Source organism: Acipenser ruthenus, chromosome 2 (assembly GCF_902713425.1).
Source record: "Acipenser ruthenus chromosome 2, fAciRut3.2 maternal haplotype, whole genome shotgun sequence".
NCBI lineage: Eukaryota > Metazoa > Chordata > Actinopteri > Acipenseriformes > Acipenseridae > Acipenser > Acipenser ruthenus.
Genome location: NC_081190.1, coordinates 89,603,128 through 89,620,815, shown reverse-complemented (window position 1 = coordinate 89,620,815; position 17,688 = coordinate 89,603,128). Strand labels below are relative to the sequence as shown.

Genomic DNA, 17,688 nt, shown 5'->3' with positions numbered 1-17,688 from the left:
ACAGTCCTGGGTCAGTTTCTGCTCTCAGTGAGTCTGTCAAAGCCACCACAGTTGTGTCTTTAAAAGCCTGATACCTGCAAAAACTTAAATCTTGTTAGCAGAGCTTCCATCTCTAGATTCCCATTCCCATCATCAGTGGGCAAAAACATTTAACTGAATCTGGGTCCATCATAGAACCGCACACCCTTGCAACCGAGGCCTTCCATGCAAAAGAATTTAATGACTTAGTACAAAAAGGGATGTGACAGAATCATCTGTGACAATAGTTATACGGGGAACTCTGGCCACCCCAATAGAGAATAGCTGAGCGTAAGACAGAGACCCGAACTGACTGGCTTAGCGGCAGTGGGGGCACTGTGTAAGCAACACTTTTATTTTGTAGTTTTATTACTGTGTTTTATTTTCTCTTTTTATTTCGCCTTTGGTTTTCATTATTATTTCAGAGTACCTGTGTGCTGATGGATACAAGTGCAACCGCTGCTTACCATCATTGGTATAAGGGGAGTTGCAGCACCAAAGCCATCTGGCGACAAATAATAAAAAAGAAAATAAAACTGGGCACCAGTGCGGTGTTTCAAATAAAACCTTCTGTCTACCATGTGTGTCAGTGAATTGCCCAACACCCTTCCACAGTTATGTTAAAAAGCTTACCTTAAGCACAGGTGAACAGTTGCCAGATCTTTATTCACTTCCGCAGAATGAATGGTCGAGTACCGCTGTACAAATGTGGCCCAGTTTACAATGGCCTGATATATACACATACCTTATAAACACCCCGAGCGTGTACACAAAGGAAAGCTTAAAAGCCTACAAATCTCTTCATGCTATAATTACGTGCTATGTGAGTATGTATAGCAAGTGAAATATCACCCACTATCAAAGACATCAGAATTTTACGTGGTTAGAGCATGCGTTCTTCCCAGTCAAACACAGGGACACAAGAGGAAACTGTATGACGACTGGGTTTACATCCACAAAGCCAAGGCCTTTATTCTGACTGCAAATTGTACTTGCATGTCTGGGTAAGCAAATAAATTTACATAACTTAGATGCCATTCCTATAAACAGAAATGTAATTAATTTTGGTCTATATGCAAATGGAAAAACAATATTCAACTGCCAACAAAATTATATGATCCTTGAGCTCATAGATATCAAAAAATAGACCTAGAATTTGTATTTGGAAGTATAATAAAAATTGAAACTTAGACCTAAGATAATTAGCACACAAAACAATGCAAACATGGCAAATTATCTGAAGATCTGACAACATAAACACACTGTTACTGTAATGCTGATATAGAATGCTGGTGCTGCATTATCCCTCATAGTAGCATCCACTTTACCAAAGTAAAACATACTTCTGTACCATGCACAGCCAAAAATATTTATTCTTTGGTTAATGTTACTCGTCTAAGTACCATTACCCGAAACCTGAATAAGATATATCAAAGCTGCTTGCAGAGCCTGTGATGCAGTCATGGCCCGCACAAAAGGGTATAAAGGGACTACGCTCACAGATCTCAGGGTCATTTGTCCTTCAAGCCTGCTGCAATCATGGATGCAGCAACCTTAAAGGTTACATTTCTATTTCAGGGAACCAGGGTTATGATAATAACCTAATGTTCCCATTCATGTACAAGGCTGCCTTGTGTTTAACCATTCGGTACCCCAGTAACAAGTAGCTAGGGTGAAAAAATTGAGGGAGAAACTCACCTCTATGCCTGTGTTGTAAGGGTTGACTGGGAAGCCATCCTTAACACTCTAGTTCCAAAACCAGGGTTTTGAGGATCCACAGCATTCAGTCTGTAGAACCTAGTGAAGGTATGGGGAGTAGCCCACACCGCCACATTTATATGTCATTGACAGATGCACCCTGGAATAAAGCCCACGAAGTTGCCATGCCCCTGGTGGAATGGGCAGTGAGATTTTTTGGAGGGGGCAAGTTGGCCTGACCGTGTCTGTTATCCATTTGGACAGCCGCTGCTTAGAGAGGGCTTAACCAGGGTTGACTTCACCCTATAGCAGACAAAAAATTGTTCAGACTGCCTCCCAACTTTTCGTCCTGTCAACATAATACACTAGTGCCCATACAGGACTTAGTGTATGGAGCTGCCACTCTCTGTCAGACTGGAAAGGAGGCAGATGGAAAGCCTCAAATTCCACAGACTGGTTGACATGAAATGCTGGATTGGTACAAAGCGTAACCTTTGTCCTGGCTTCTGCAAATATTAAGCAGTCTTTCGCAATTGAAAATGCCTGCATCTCACTCACCCACTTTGCGGAGGTGATTGCAAGCAAGAAAGCCTCTGGGCTATAACTGCCATGGGACAAGTCGTGGGGTCAAACCCCCGAGGCAGGCACCACATCTGAAAGATGCCTCACTTGTACCCGTACTGGGAACATATAGAATCCCTCTTGTTGATCCAGGCTTGCAGAGGGAGCATACGCAGGCGACCCAAAAGTAGGGTCTGAGAAGCTGCTGCCATCAAGCCCAGAAGTTTCTGGAATGTCACTACCATGAGCACTCTGTTGAGCTGAAAGAGCTCTAAACAGGTGGCTATTCTCTGAACTCTGCTGTCTGACAGAATGGACAGCATGGACCTGGAGTCCAAGCACAATCCTAGATAGGAGGCTGTCTGAGAAGGCGTGAGCTGGCTCTTCGCATGATTCATCGTAAGACCCAGCCATTGAAGGTGGCCGATGACAAGTTCCATGTGAGCATCTGCCTGTGCTGGAGACTGGGCACAAATGAGCCAGTCGTCCAGATAATTGAGCACTCTGATGCCTTTGAGTCTCAGTGGGGCCAGGAGAGCTTCCATGCACTTCGAAAAGGCACAGGGAGCTAGAGAGAGGCCAAAACAGAAAGACCCGGAACTCGTACGCTGTTCCCTGAAAGGCGAACCGCAGGTACTTCCTGTGCGATGTTTTTATGGGGATGTGGAAATAGGTGTCTTTGAGGTCCACCGTGGTGAACCAGTCGCCTGGACTGATTGTCTGCAACAGCTGTTGCATCGGCAACATTTTGAACCTCCTTCGGCTCAGATAAAGGTTAACCTGTCTGAGGTTGAGGATTGGTCTGAGGTCAATAGGCATGTACCTCATACTGCACCACACTGTACCGGGACAGTTCCAATGCTGTGGGAGGGATTCCTGAAGCAGCCTCTTGGTCCTGCACAGCACTGCTGAGCCCAGCAGCTCCTCTCACTAAATGTGTGCCGCAGCACACAGCGCAGACAAGCCTGTGCGTAGTAGCTGTGAAAACAGAAAAATATGAGAAAAGAAAACATTTCTCACATACAATAAAACAGTAATACAATTACTTAATTATACAATCCATCTCGTAATTTTGGCCATAGCCAAAACGAGAATAAAATAACTTCAGCCGGAGCTATTGCAGCCTGGAGGAAGAGAACAAAGTCAGCCGACTTCCGTTGCTTGATCCCTGGGAAGGGTTGAATAGAACCAACAACAGGCTGTAGTGCACAAATACATGTAATTAGTATAATTACAATAATGTGAACATTTATAACAGAAAAAAGTTACTTATCAGGTCAGTTCTTGAAAGGAAAAATGGTGCTGAGATCTGTGCGTGCAGTCTTTTATACTCTTGAGGCGGGCATGACTTGTGTCACAGAGGCTGAGAAGCTTTGTTATTTAGCCTCAGTAATGGTTACATTTCAAACTTGAAAGAGAATGGAGCATTACTGACCCCATTACATATCTTACATATAATTAAACCCTATAATCATATATACATATTTGACCCTCAATAATTTACAGTGCTCATTACAATCTTTTGCATATTTTTAAAGAGACGATTATCTATTCTATAGTGATACCAAGGTGTTTACTAAGTAAGGGGTCTGAGTGATGAAAAATTGGCAATTATTTGTTGTTTCCATAATTTTGTTTCAGTAGGGTGCATATTTCATGTGCCAATCTTTACTGCAGCCTCGCTCGCTACCCTTTTTTTTTTAAATTAAATCATAGCAACACAGTCCAGAGAGATATTTCACTGTGAGGTATCCCAGCAGAGCCAGCACTGGGTAATGCAGTCCCTTAGCACCTTCCTGAGCAAGTTTGTCGATACCTGAATGCTGTAGTGCCATTAAAAAATAAAGATCTAGTGTGTGTATATCTGTGACAGACTGGCTGAGTGGTGATGTCAGAACCAGGAAAGGAAACACACACAGGACGGTGAAAATGAAATGATGAAGGCGCTTGCTTGACCCGGTTTATTATAAATAAAAAGGTTTGAACAAAACAGGACACGGCACTTTAGCCAAAATAAACAGACAAACAAAAACAGACTAACACTAAACAAACAGTGGTTGAACAGACAAACAAGTACAGTGCTGGTGCTTCCAGCACATTGTAGAAATTATTTTCTTTAGATTTAAACAGTATTTTGCCTCCTCTCCACACCCGTTCTCCACTCACCGAACACACAACCCCGAGTGAGTGCTTTGTGCATCTATATATACTGTTGTGCTGGGATTTAATTACTAATTAATTATTCACTTGAATCCCAGCACGTGAACTAATTCTATGCAACCCTGTGCTCACATATTAAATACTTTAAATGCACGTGAAGTGAAGTGCAATCCCCGTGCCTAAATACAATTCTACATTTTAAACACTTGTGCTCATTACCCCCATTATATCCCGTGTACCAACTACAATACACCAACATTAACACACGCAACATACAACATAAAACACAAAAATACACACAGGGGCGGGGCACATTGCCACAATATCACAGTTATATAGCACAGTTTAATGAGCCGTATCAACCCTTCAGATCTATTATCACTGTTATTTTGATTAACATGGCAAATGTGTTTTAAAAATACAAGAGATTGCAGGTTTTAAAAATAAAATAAAAAAAAAATTACAAAATACACGACTTACTAATCTTAATTTGAATATAAGTAAATGTAAAGTACTGTGAGGCAGACTGCAATTCATTGTCTGGTAGAAGAGGAAGCAGGAAGCAGGCAGCAGGCAGCTGACAGTCAGGGTGCCCAGTACTCATCAGCAGTTAAGAATAGTTAAGAAGTTAGTGAGAGCACAGTGACAGCATGCTAAACACAGACAGGCACAGTGACAGCTTGCTAAACACAGACAGGCAGGGTACAACTGTTTATGGCATTCTAAAATCAACTCATTGTTTTCTTTCTATTGTCATCTAATCAAAACATGACATGTACAAAAAGTCAACTTAGTAAATATAGATCAGCTATTATGATTTAAACATGTGATATACACATAATCAGAATTATTAAACACATAATACATAAGACTGTTTATTTTGAATGGCGCTGTAACAGGGCGAGGAGCCCTGTACATGATTGTTTATGTATTTTTAGAACGGGGTCTTGCCCTCCGCCCCTGTGTCTCATTTGTGTTATTTTGTATTTGTTTTATGATTTATGTATTTATTACATAGGATGAGCGAGGTACCGTCCTTCAGAGTCTTGTATTATATTTACATACAATAAAAAAAATTTTTTTACACATTATTTTCATTATTTTCATCCAATCTCAATGTAGATACACTGATGTATATTAATTGTAATCATGTTGTAATTTGCTCTTTGTATTTCAGTTACATATAACAGCAGTGAAAGGAGGAGTGTTGCCTGAGGTGAAACGGTGTACCCAATGCTGCAGATTGTACCACTGTCCATTTTGCCAGCCAAGCAAATATAAACCCAATAAACGCCACCATTTAAAAAAGCACTTGGATGTCCATCTAAAGGGTGCAGTGCAGTGTGATGGTTTGTTATTTAATGGTTTTTACATGTCACATTGTTGAAGGTTGTTTAATATATTTAGTGATATGAAGAATTGATGCTGTTTTGAAGGCAAAGGGTGGTCACACCAAATATTGATTTGATGTAGATTTTTCTTCTGTTCACTCACTTTGCATTTTGTTAATTGATAAATACAAACTATTAACATGTCTATTTTTGAAAGCATTCTTACTTTACAGCATTTTTTCACACCTGCCTAAAACTTTTGCACAGTACTGTATATATATATATATTAAAAACTGATTGCACAATGGTTTACGCAGGCCTGTATTTTTATTTTAAATCTACATTGAAATTCTAATTTCAGTTTGTATTTCATTTATGATATGTAAATACATGGCACAGGGATATTTAGCTATGACATACAAACTCCATTGGCATATGTGACACACAAATCCATGTTGGGCCAGGTTACATGCACTTGTAGAAGGGATGATCCTTGTGGGATACTCACAGACAAAAAGCAGGTCAACATGATATGACCAAAGGGACTTAAACAAAGGGACAATCATTCAACTTTGATAAATCAATTGGCATATGAGCTTAAAGGACAGAACAAAAACTGGGATGCAAATAATATGAGTGACGACCTGAACTTCAGCTTCCTATGTTTTATTGTGTATACCTAGGCTAACCTATACAGATGTAAGCATGTCAATTTTACATTGTAAATAAGAGGAGAATGACACACATCATTCTTACTTTAATACGATTAAGTAAATGTAGATTGTGTGAAGCTATACCCCTATAAAAATGTACCACGGTTCTTAGTGTAGCTATACTATTATTATTATGGTTGTATTGCATTATTGTAACACAGGGAATTGTACATTGATGGTGTAGGATACATATATTATACAATACAATTGTACTTTCACAGATACCATCGTACCTTGTTCCAAAATCCAGGGGTACATTTTTATAGGGTTCCGTTCTAACAGTATTGTTGCAATAGAAACAAACGGATAATTGAACAGTTTCCAAAGAAGCGGAGGGCAGTATATTAATCAGAGAGTATCAAGCAATCTTTTTAAAATACGCTGACATCAAGACCATTCCCAACAATGCTTGCATTGTCTTTTTTTTTTACATACATTACATACCGCAAATAGTTAACGATTACTGCTTTTGTATATATTATATGGAAACGTAAGCGTATTAATTAATACTGCCTTTATAAATGTAATGATGATTAAATGGTTTATTTAGAACGCAATGTCGATGTATTCATTATTTGAAAAAAATCAATAAAATGGGCATATTACATGTTACGACATTGACAATACAGAGAATACTAGACTCCGTAAACAAACAAAGACGACTTCACATGGGTGGGATCAGTGTGAGGACTTGGAAATTGCGTCACTGTAGAGGCGGAGTTATGCCTCATAGTGTCTCGTCCGTCTCCAAGTATACACTGTTGGCCTGAACTGGAACAGAAAGCACGTGACGATGTTCTTCTTCTGTCTGCCCCTGATTAAGCAGCAGAGCGCCGCCCCCTCCCTGCTTGTCTGAATGTCACCAGACATGGTCGCTGTGGTCTTGCTGACTCTGTGAGCTCACCTCTCATTTGCAGCAGATACATTGTGACACTGGCTCACATTTTTATTTCCATTGTAAAAAACTTGTCGGAAACTGATTGAGTTGATGGACATATATTATATTTCTATATCAGCTACGAATATTCTTCTACATGGGTAAGTTTGTTAAGCTTGTGTACAGAGGAGGGTCTTATTAATTAAGCGTAACAAACATTCTAAAGCGCACATTGTTAACTGCAACGAGGATGTTAAGCTAGTATTTCCGGATTTAGTCTTGGTGGGAATGGTATGAAGTATTTATATAGATAAATGATTCCAATTTAACAACTGTTAAATATTGAAGCAGGTTATATATTCATAGTCTACTGGTTTTTGAAAGTTTGCAACAACAATACTACGACTGCTAATGAGCTTGATATCTGAATGTTGGGTAGTGAGGAGCAGTGTCCCACAAACCCCGTTTAATTTACTTCAAAATAAATTCAATGTGCGTTTTGTAAAACAAACAAAAAAAGAAAATGACCGTGTACACAGCATTTACATTGATAAAGAGTGTATTGATAAAGAATATTAAACAGCTGTTTACAAAGTATTCGTTTAGCTTTATACCCTATGGAGCTAGTTGTTTTTTTTATTTATTTATTTCTTGTAGTTTATTATTTATTATTATTATTATTAAGTTCTACAGTTATTTACTGCTTCGGACGCAAATTACATGAAATGTAAAAAATCTCAAAAAAGGCCTAGAAATTGCACTTTTTAAATAAATCAGGTGCATACAATTTTGTTACTGTTTTTTTTTTTCTGTTGAGGTACCTAAAATCATTTTTTACCTATTTTGGTTTTACAAAAGTTGCACATTAATTAGATACAAACGACTAGATTTTGACACTTTTCAGGCTGATTTTCAAAAGGTGCAAAATAAGAACCAGGTCACAAAGTGATTTTTAAAACCAGATTTGGGTCACTGAGCCTATAGGTTTCAATGAGCTTATATATAATGAGTCACATATCAACTTGTTCAACCTTTAAATGTATAAATATAGTGATTCGGTTACAGAAATCTTGCTTTAAAAATCACTTTGTGACTCGCTTCTTATTTTACCTGCTTTGAAAATCACCCTGTTTGTGATCGTTTACAATAGTTTTCAATTTGCAAACTTAAAATATTTTCTATATAGTTACTGTGGGGGTTGCAGTGGTGAACTGGGTTGAATAATAATTGCAATCACTGTCACTTCCACTCTCTACCACTGTTTTTTTTTTTTCTGTGTTGGTAAATTTGTTTGTGCAACCACACAGGTCTGTGCATGGAAGATTCTGTCTCCTGCAAGAACACCTGCTCTTGCCATCGCATGCTGATTTTTTACATCCACAGTGGACTATTTCTAAAAATATCCTCACAAGCTGGCTTTCCTTCCATCCAATGGATGATCAGTACCCCACCTTTCACCTTCCAGCCATAGCCAGGAGGAGGTGGGGCTTTAACTTGTGTTAGAAGGCTCCAGCAGTAAATTGCTGCCTGATAGTTTGCACGTTTCAGGTGTAAAAGTAATGCGTCCTCGTTTAGGGGAAGTGCAGTAACATTTTTAAAGCGCTGGCAAAAGATATTGTACCTAGCAAACAAACAAATTCCTTGAGGGGTGACATGTTTTCCAAATCAAGTTCAAAGTTCTCTCCAAAAGCTTGCATTGTTTGGCAAACTGGTGGGACCTCTTGTATTATTTTGTAGGCCTTTTTTTTCCTTTGCCTGCGAAAGCACTTACACTGTCACAGCCTGTAATACAGTGCATGCCAATGAGCGTGTCTATCTTAGCAGGCCCTAGTGCGTTTGCAATAGAAGTTAAGGGGAGTGTCCCCTGTTTCTCATTCTTTCCAGTGTGCATGAATATACAGTAGTTGCTTTGATCTTGTATAAGAGGGCAATTCCAATGAAGGCTACATCTGTGTCTGGACTCTGAACAATTACAGAGCTACAGTCATCTGCTCCAGAAGCATGAGCTGCATGAAGCCAAAGACATGTGTCAGCTTCTTCATGGTCAGTCTTTAATTCTGACAGTTCTGTAACTGTGACAATACCATCTGTGACTTGAGTAGAATGACATTGAGTGCCATGGGTGATGCTAACTGTCACTGAACCAAACACCTCAGGTGTGTACTTACACCACTGTTCAAAAAGAAATTGAAAAAGTGCCTCCTTATTTTTGCCACATGACAGAAACTTATTGAACTGTACAGGGGTCTTCTGTTCACCTCCATAGAGCTTCATCACTTGTTGCCCATTTTCTGCACGTCTGGCCTGCTCAGCATTTTTTATGCTGATATTAGGATAAGTATCTGTTACAAAGTCAATCATTGTGCACTCGTGTGTACCAACAAGAAATATTAATTTTGTAAGGATAAGACGTGCTAGACCATTAAAAGTTGGAGGGATGCGGATAATGGCATGTATCATTGCCATTGCATCTATGATCCTTACAGCCTGGGTGTCTCAGCAGGGGGGGGAAGTCCACTTCTGACTCCAAGAAATGGAGAAGAGCTGCCTTGCTTGTTTTTGTCATTGTCTGGTCATGTGCATTGGCTAGAGCATGAGGTACAGGTCCTAGGCTATGGGACAGAATCTCTTTCAAATCATATCCTCTGTGCTTTCCAACAATAACAAGCCCCATGAAGAATTCCATGTTGCTCTTGACTACAACAGCTTTCCCTTTTGCCTTGGCTTTGCTGTCTTTCGACTGGTCTTTCCAAGTCTTCAGCTTCATTAATGGAATTGGATCGAATATACTCTGAGCTGACAGCTGCAGTCGATCCCTTGTGAAAGTGAGAAAAGCCTCTTCTCCCTGCTGCTTTGCATTAAGTAGATCCCTTTCAACACACGTGGAAGCAACAGCTCCTGAAGAAATGTGCAGTAGACCACACTGTTCATGGTCATCTTCAAAAGGATTGAGCATGCTTTGCATGGTATGCATGATGTTCTGTACATCTTTCTGCCCTTTTGATTTGGGAATGCTTTCCAGCCATTTTGAAGCATTCCCTTGCAATAAGTTATCTTTTGTGTTGACAAGACCCATCTTTGAGTTGCACCTTTAAAAAAAACAAAAACAAAAATTAAAATACCAAAAACTAACAATTTAGATTTCTCTCATTGAGTACTAATTAGCATTGGCTGCATGATATATACAAATCTAACTTCAGTTAAAGTTGGTTATACTTGAAATACATGGAGTAATATTTATTTTTTGGATATGGCACTTCCAATTTTAATATATATATATATATATATATATATATATATATATATATATATATATATATATATATATATATATATAATTCAATAAATAATAGACCTTATCATAGATTGACAGATAACTAGAAGAAACTGGAAAGAAAACATTAACAAATGTTTCAGTTTTAGTTTGCATTGGTGTATATGTTGCAGTGAAAGTATAAAGTCCAGTGATACTATACAATCACTGGAAGAATTTCTTTGACAGTTGCAAACTCAGTAGGGGTAGCATTTAATACTGGGAGATAATGAATATTGGACATTCAAAACCAGTCCATCCAGGTAGTCCAGACTGAGGTAACTTTGCAAGTGCAAATGTAATATCCTGTAGTCTACTTAACTGAAGGGTTTCACTGTAGACATCTATTTCAAGGGGCACATCCACTCCCATTGCCTAAAAATGAGAACAAGAAAACATTAAAAAATACTTTAAAAAAAAAAAACAACAAAAAAAAAAAAACCCTGCATGTAGGAATAACATGAGGCACAAAAATTAAACTGGACATATTTAAGACATGCATTATGAAAAAATACACAATCAAAATTAACACATGCATTAAAAACAGTCACAAAATAAATATCTGAAATAGTATAGTTTTTTACATTTTGGTTATAGATAACATATGTTTATTCATATAATTGAATCATGTTGTTGACTACAGTGTTTTTTTTTTTTTTTTTTTACCTGACTTATTCCTTATAAGCTTTAATATGCTTTGCATGATTTGGTTTGCAGTACTTTTTTTTTTTTTTTTTTTGTACAGCGCTTTGTGATTTTTTTTGAAAGGCATTTCATAAATGTAATAAATTATTATTATTATATGACGCTAAACCTACATCTCATACCGTACAGCTGGTTGTTTAGGTCATGTATGTGGCATGAGTAAAGTTGCAGATCATCTTCCAGATTTGGGGATTGATGTCTTTGTTGGAATATCCTGATCTCCAGTCACTCTCTGAATAAGGTTGCCATTTGTGACATGGGTTGTTCCCTTGCCAGACAAAGTTTCTTCTCCAAAGTCATTGTTATCAAAGACCAAAGTTGTTGCTATATTTTTTCTGGCACTTGGACACCAGGAACTCTTCTCAATCTGCATTTCTGCAAGAGCTGTGTCATGCTCAAGGCATTTCTTGTAGGGGTCACAATGTCCAAAGCCACTGAGGAGGTCTACAATTTGGGAGGAGCCAGTGTTGTGTTTTATAGTCATTGACAGACTCGGGTGTTTTGGGGGTTGTATTCTGCCTTTTGAGGCCATAGCAAGAATGTCCTGTGCAATGGAAAGCATTTTTTTTCCTTGTGTATCAGTCACCTGAACACATCCATCTATTAATGGTACCGCTGTTATACCAGTGCACCAACTGAGGAAATTGAAAAGCGAGGTGATGTGCTAAAAAGCATGTTTCTGTTCTTCTGTTAATTCCAACTCCACTTAACTATCCCACAGCACTTGCATTCTGTATACTTATTGATAAGTCCTAACCACAAAGGTCTGCTTAATGTCTGCTTTCACAAAGACTGATTTCCTGTTATCAATACTCTGGATTTCTGTGAACTCATAAATTATAGTCAGGGGTTCACATAGCTTTTATCATTAGGTTCTCGCAGGAGTACCAGCAGAAATGATTTGGTAGTTGCCAAAATTAGGGGTCATTGTTTTCGCGGTTCATAAATTTAAGAATGCTGTGTTCAAATTTGGCCTCTCCATCTCATATAAATCGCCCTTTTAAAAGTTCACTATAGTAAAAGCATTGGTAAACATTTTAAAACCCAGAGAGGTATGGTAAAGCAAATTTAAACACATAGAAAACCATTGTAACTTATGGTAAATGCATAGTATAACCATGGTAAAACTGCAAAATTACTCCAGGATACTTTTACAAGGCAGAGTACTTGTCATTTCAGCCAAGATGGTACTAAATGGTTTGAAAATGTGAAAGGTATGGACAATATAGATAGACCATAACAGTAGGCGTCTACCATGTCTCATCCCATCACACTGGTACTCCACTTTGATTAGACTAGTGGTCATTAATGATGCTTCGGATGTAGGCCATGATGATATTTTCATGAAGCTCACCTGTTTTGTGTGTATTTTTTCTGATGTACCTTGCTTGTGTTTTTTTTTATTCTCTACAGATATATTCAGGAAATTGCTCCATGGTAAGACCAGGCTGAAGCAGTCCGTCTTTCTCCTCTCCCTCTTGTCCATTCTGCTGATCCTGAACTGCTTACCCTACCCAGCTCTGCACAGGTCCTTCCTGCAGCACCAGCACCAGCGCCACTACCCGGTCCTGAAGAGACCCCTCAGCTGCTCTGGTGGCAAGCCACTCTTCCTCCTGATCGCCATTAAATCCCTGGCCGAGAACGCGGACCGACGGGCAGCTATCCGCAGCACCTGGGGGCGCGAGGGCACAGTGGGGGGCATGCAGGTGAAGAGGGTGTTCCTCCTCGCCGAGTCCGAGAGGCAGATCCGAAACCAGGCGGCAGGTGGCATCTTGGAAGAGGAGAGCTTGGAGCACAGAGACATCCTGCAGTGGGGCTTCAGGGAGTCTTTCTTCAATGTCACGCTCAAGGAGTACCTGTTCTGGCGCTGGTTTGGAGAGGACTGTGCTTCCGTGGTGCAGTACATCTGGAAGGGTGATGATGATGTCTTTGTCAACATTGACAATGTCATCAGATACCTCAAGGGCAACTCCAACCCGAAGCTCTACATGGGGAAGGCCTTTGTAAACTGGTACCCGGTGAGGATCTGGTGGAACAAGTATTACATCCCCATGTCTATGTACTCTGGCAAGTCCTACCCGCCCTACATCGGGGGCGGAGGGTACCTTCTCTCCAGGGAGTCTATCCTGCTCCTGAGCAAAGCCTCTGCCTGGGTTCACCTGTTCCCCATTGATGATGTATATGTGGGGATGTGTGCCCAAGCAGTCAATATCTCAGCCCAGGATCACCCTGGCTTCATTACATATGAGGACCTACCCTTCGAGCCCTGTGAGTACAGGAAGCTCATGGTGGTCCACAAGGTGCAGCCCAATGAGCTCTACCTCATGTGGAGCCTTGTGAAGCACCAGGGGCAAAGCTGCCCTGGTTAGGAGAATTTACAAGGACTGTTTCTCCTCAGCGTGCTACAGCAGATCTGAAGGGCTGGCCTTTGTCCTAAAGGGACTGTTAGATTGCTCCTGAGTGGAAAAAGCCAAAGTGGTTTTCTTTTTTTTTTTTCCCTGTGGAGTTTTAATGTAATGGGTTTTATTACCGGTTTTTTTTTTTTTTTGATTACTTTTAAATGCTTATTGAAGAGCCATTGATCAGGATTGTCCTTTTTTTATTTAATGTTTTTCTTGCATTTGCATGAATATTCACTGAATAACATTACTGTTTGAAAATGTTTTAGAAACCTGAAAGCACTGTGAAGATCTTATAGTTGAAACATTAATCATTTAATTTTCCAGATTATTTTATAGCACTGTGTAGATGAACTGTAGAATTATACAGAAGGTATGTGTAATTTCTCACCCCAAAAGCCAGCCTGGCATTGCTGGAGCTGGTCTGTTTCTGTCCAGTTTATTGGGGGACTGAAGGCAGCAATTCTGTATGTGAGAGGAGTCAATGTGTGTGTGTGTGTATATATGAAGTATTTTTTTTATTTATTTAATTTTTTTTTTGCATAGGTCAGACACTACAATAATTAATTGTACAGAACACAGAATATTAAACAGGAAAGAAATGAAAATTACATTTGTTATAATGTGTGGGTTTTTTCACACCATGTATAATAAGACTGTAAAACTCTGACGTTTATAGGAACATTATCATTCACCATGTATTATAATATAAACAGTACAAACACAGTTTTACAATTAGTTTTACTGGCCAGAATCTTAGTTTAAATGCTAGCAAGGTAGAAAAAAAGTAAATCAGATACTAAGCACACATTTCTGATTTAAAAAAAAAAAAAAAAAAGTAATACCTGACTAAGTTAATCAAAGTAATTACAACTAACTAGTAACTTTTATGTATCCTACAGTTTACTCAAAATAGGAATACATGATGGTTGTTCCCTTATAAAACCTTGAAGGTTAACGGTTGCATTTTTATTTCAGGGAACCAGGGTTATGATAATAACCTAACGTTCCCTTTCAAGTACGAAATGTAACCATTACCGAAAGGGTGAGTATACCAAAGCCGTTGCAAGGGCAATATTGCAGAACGACTGGAATGCTACAAGGCTAAGCCAAAGGCTGCGCTGTGTGTTACCATTAGGAACCCCAGTAACAAGTAGCTAGAGTGAAAAAACTGTAAGGGTTGACTAAGAAGCTGCCCTTAACACTAGCTCCAAAACTAGGGTTTTGAGGATCCACTACATTAAGTCTGTAGAACCTAGTGAAGGTATGGGGAGTAGTCCACACTGGATACATAGCAAATGTCCTTGACAGATGCACCTTGGAATAAAACCCTGGTGTAATGGGGCAGTTAGCTTTTCTGGAGGGGGCAAGTTTGCCAGCTCATAGGCAGTCCTGACCGTGTCTTCTGTCCACTTGGACAGTCGCTGCTTAGACAGGGCTTGACCATGGGACTTCGCCCCATAAGACAAAAAAATTGTTCGGACTGCCTCCAACTTTGTCTTAACATAGTACGCCAGGACCCAATCTGGGCAGAACGTATGGAGCTGTCGCTCTCCGTCACACTGGAAAGGAGGTACTTATTTTAAAACACAGTCCTTTCACCTGTGTATTTTTGACATTTTATCTTTTTTGTGTTCCCTGAAAAAAAGGACAAGGGCTGGAACGGCGCAAAATGAAATAATCAGATGCATCGCACTCAAGTCAATTTTTTATAGGGTCGGATATGTGAGTGCTGACTGTATTCAATTACAGTGGTTCACAATGCATCAAAATACTATCAAACGATCAAACTCTTTAAAAAAAAGAGATAGAAAAATCAACAAAGGGTTAAATGTTTAGTAAAATGGTATGTCTGCAGTTTAGGGTTTTTATTTTCTCCTACTGGTTGTGTGTTTAAACCTTTACAGTCTACTACTGCAGCCCTATAACAGCTCCATTGTGGACACTTCTACAACATATTCATGGTTGTAAATAAATGACGCCTGGGAGTAATTGAGAGCTAACTGGTGTTAGGAAGTTGGATCCTCAGCTCTTATAGATCACTGGCATAAACCTCGTACCCAATCCTGCAATAACTCAGCCATAGCCTCACAAAGTTACAAACTGAACACTCATCCAAACACGGCAGTTAAAACCAGAAACAGACGTGACAATCTGTGGCTGTTTTAATCCTACCAGTTAAACACAGCTCTCCTGGCTTATTCGTTGTTTTCTCAATAACATTCCTCATGTTAAATATGTAGAGAAATTATTAATACTACAATTAAAATACAAGTTTTAGAGTTACAGACATATCAGCCTAATGACCAGCCGGTATTCCTGATGTGTTTGTAACTTTGGATTTCTTCTTCTGCAAGACAGTATTTCAGTTGAGGAATGTTTCAGAAGTAAATGAAACCCTGAACCCAGTGTCTTATTTATTTAAGCCATCTGTTAACATATTACACATAAAACCTGGTGCACAAGAGTCAACATTTTATTAGTTTTTTTTAAATGATATACAATTTTGGTTTGATGCTTTTGTCAAACATGAACATCTTGGCCTCTGAATGCATTTCAAGCAGTGTTCAAAACATAGACTGATCAGACTAGAGGCACATAGGAAACAATCAGAGCGATAAACAAAAAGACTCACCTGTCAAAGAAAATAAATAAAACGTAAAGCCACTGTACATTCTCCCAGTGTTAGAGACAACACGTACATACTGTAAACCTGAAATGGCTGTTCTCCAGGTTTGGTTTTGGGTTGATTAGCTCTCTGTTGGCAGAGGTCTCGCTGACATGCAGACTCTTTGTGTTTGTAGCTAACACAATCCAGCCTCCCAAAGAAGCAACAAAACAAACCTTAAACGTTCTTGCCAGAAGAGTATCCAGACAGTCTGTTCTGTATTTGTGTAATGCGTGCTGTGTGTCTATGGGGTGAAGGTAGTGTATGTATCCGTCTTGTGTGTCTGTCTCTCGATTGTGTTTGTGTATGCCTTGTGTCTGAGTGTTTGTCTCCAGCACGTGTGTATGTATGTGTGTGTGTCTACTGTATCTGTGTGTCTCTTTCAATGTGCAGGTTTACATTATTGGCTCTTCAGATAAAAAAATAAATAAATTAAAAAGTACAGTTCTGCAGAAACCAGTCAGTTCAACGTATACCAAACAAGCAGGGTTACAGACAATCCAAACAGTAACCCTGACCGTACTGCGTACAGTGCAGTATTAAGCGGGTCTGTGTGCCTGCGCTGCCTGTCCTGCCCCAGAGAGGGGTGCTAGAGCAGCCTGCCCAGCACCATGTCCTCCCGCGTGAGTGCGTCGCTGCCGAAGATCTCCAAGAAGCCGAGCTTGGTTAAGAACTCGAGGCGCGTCCGGTCCGTGGGTAGAACCTCGCAGAACACACCCTGGGAACCTGCATGGGGGCACAGTATCGACTTCAGAAATACTAACAGAAACTTCGGACACAAACCTTTCGAGTCTTTCAATGTCGAAATGGGTTTTGATTCTCCACCTACTTATATCACTGGATGATGTGGACTCCACCCCAAGTTGGTAAAGTGTGTAGGATCTTATTATGGTCCCATTCAGAGGAATGTGCGTGTGCTCATTGTGCACATACTGGACCGTACTCATCTGTGAATGGCGCTAGTTCCATATTATTGATATAAAAAGGCTCTATACAGTAATAGTATGACTAGGGTTGTATTTATTTCACAGTAAAAAATGGCTTATTTCATGGCATTTCACAGTCTAAAAATAGGCATTTCAAGACATTTCACGATTAAGAGCAGAAAGAAATTGCAATGTCACATTCAAAACTGATAATGCTCTAGTTATTATACAACATATGTTCCTAAATATTTAAATGCTTACCTGAAAAACAGTAAATGCTAAATTGTATCAAATGTAGCTGGCTGCACGGTTTCTAAAT

The 17,688-nt window shown here is 39.4% G+C and overlaps 2 protein-coding genes across 5 annotated transcripts in view; one reads left to right on the top strand and one right to left on the bottom strand.

The window, feature by feature from the left end:
• The first annotated feature begins 7,156 nt into the window (after positions 1–7,156).
• Positions 7,157–14,386, top strand: LOC117408932 (N-acetyllactosaminide beta-1,3-N-acetylglucosaminyltransferase 4-like). The gene is made up of 2 exons (XM_034014404.3): positions 7,157–7,519; positions 12,790–14,386. Exons 1-2 carry the CDS (start codon positions 7,516–7,518, stop codon positions 13,743–13,745), a joined length of 960 nt encoding a protein of 319 aa, XP_033870295.1. The 5' UTR covers positions 7,157–7,515; the 3' UTR covers positions 13,746–14,386.
• A 2,312-nt stretch (positions 14,387–16,698) lies between these two features.
• Positions 16,699–17,688, bottom strand: part of si:dkey-183c6.8 (protein O-GlcNAcase) — a 32,777-nt gene continuing 31,787 nt past the window's right edge. For all 4 annotated transcript variants that reach the window (XM_034015555.3, XM_059003411.1, XM_034015556.3 and 1 more), the window contains one exon: positions 16,699–17,169. In XM_034015555.3, the coding sequence (XP_033871446.3) occupies positions 17,033–17,169 (137 nt within the window). In that variant the 3' untranslated portion in view covers positions 16,699–17,032. The remainder of the gene's footprint in view (positions 17,170–17,688) is intronic.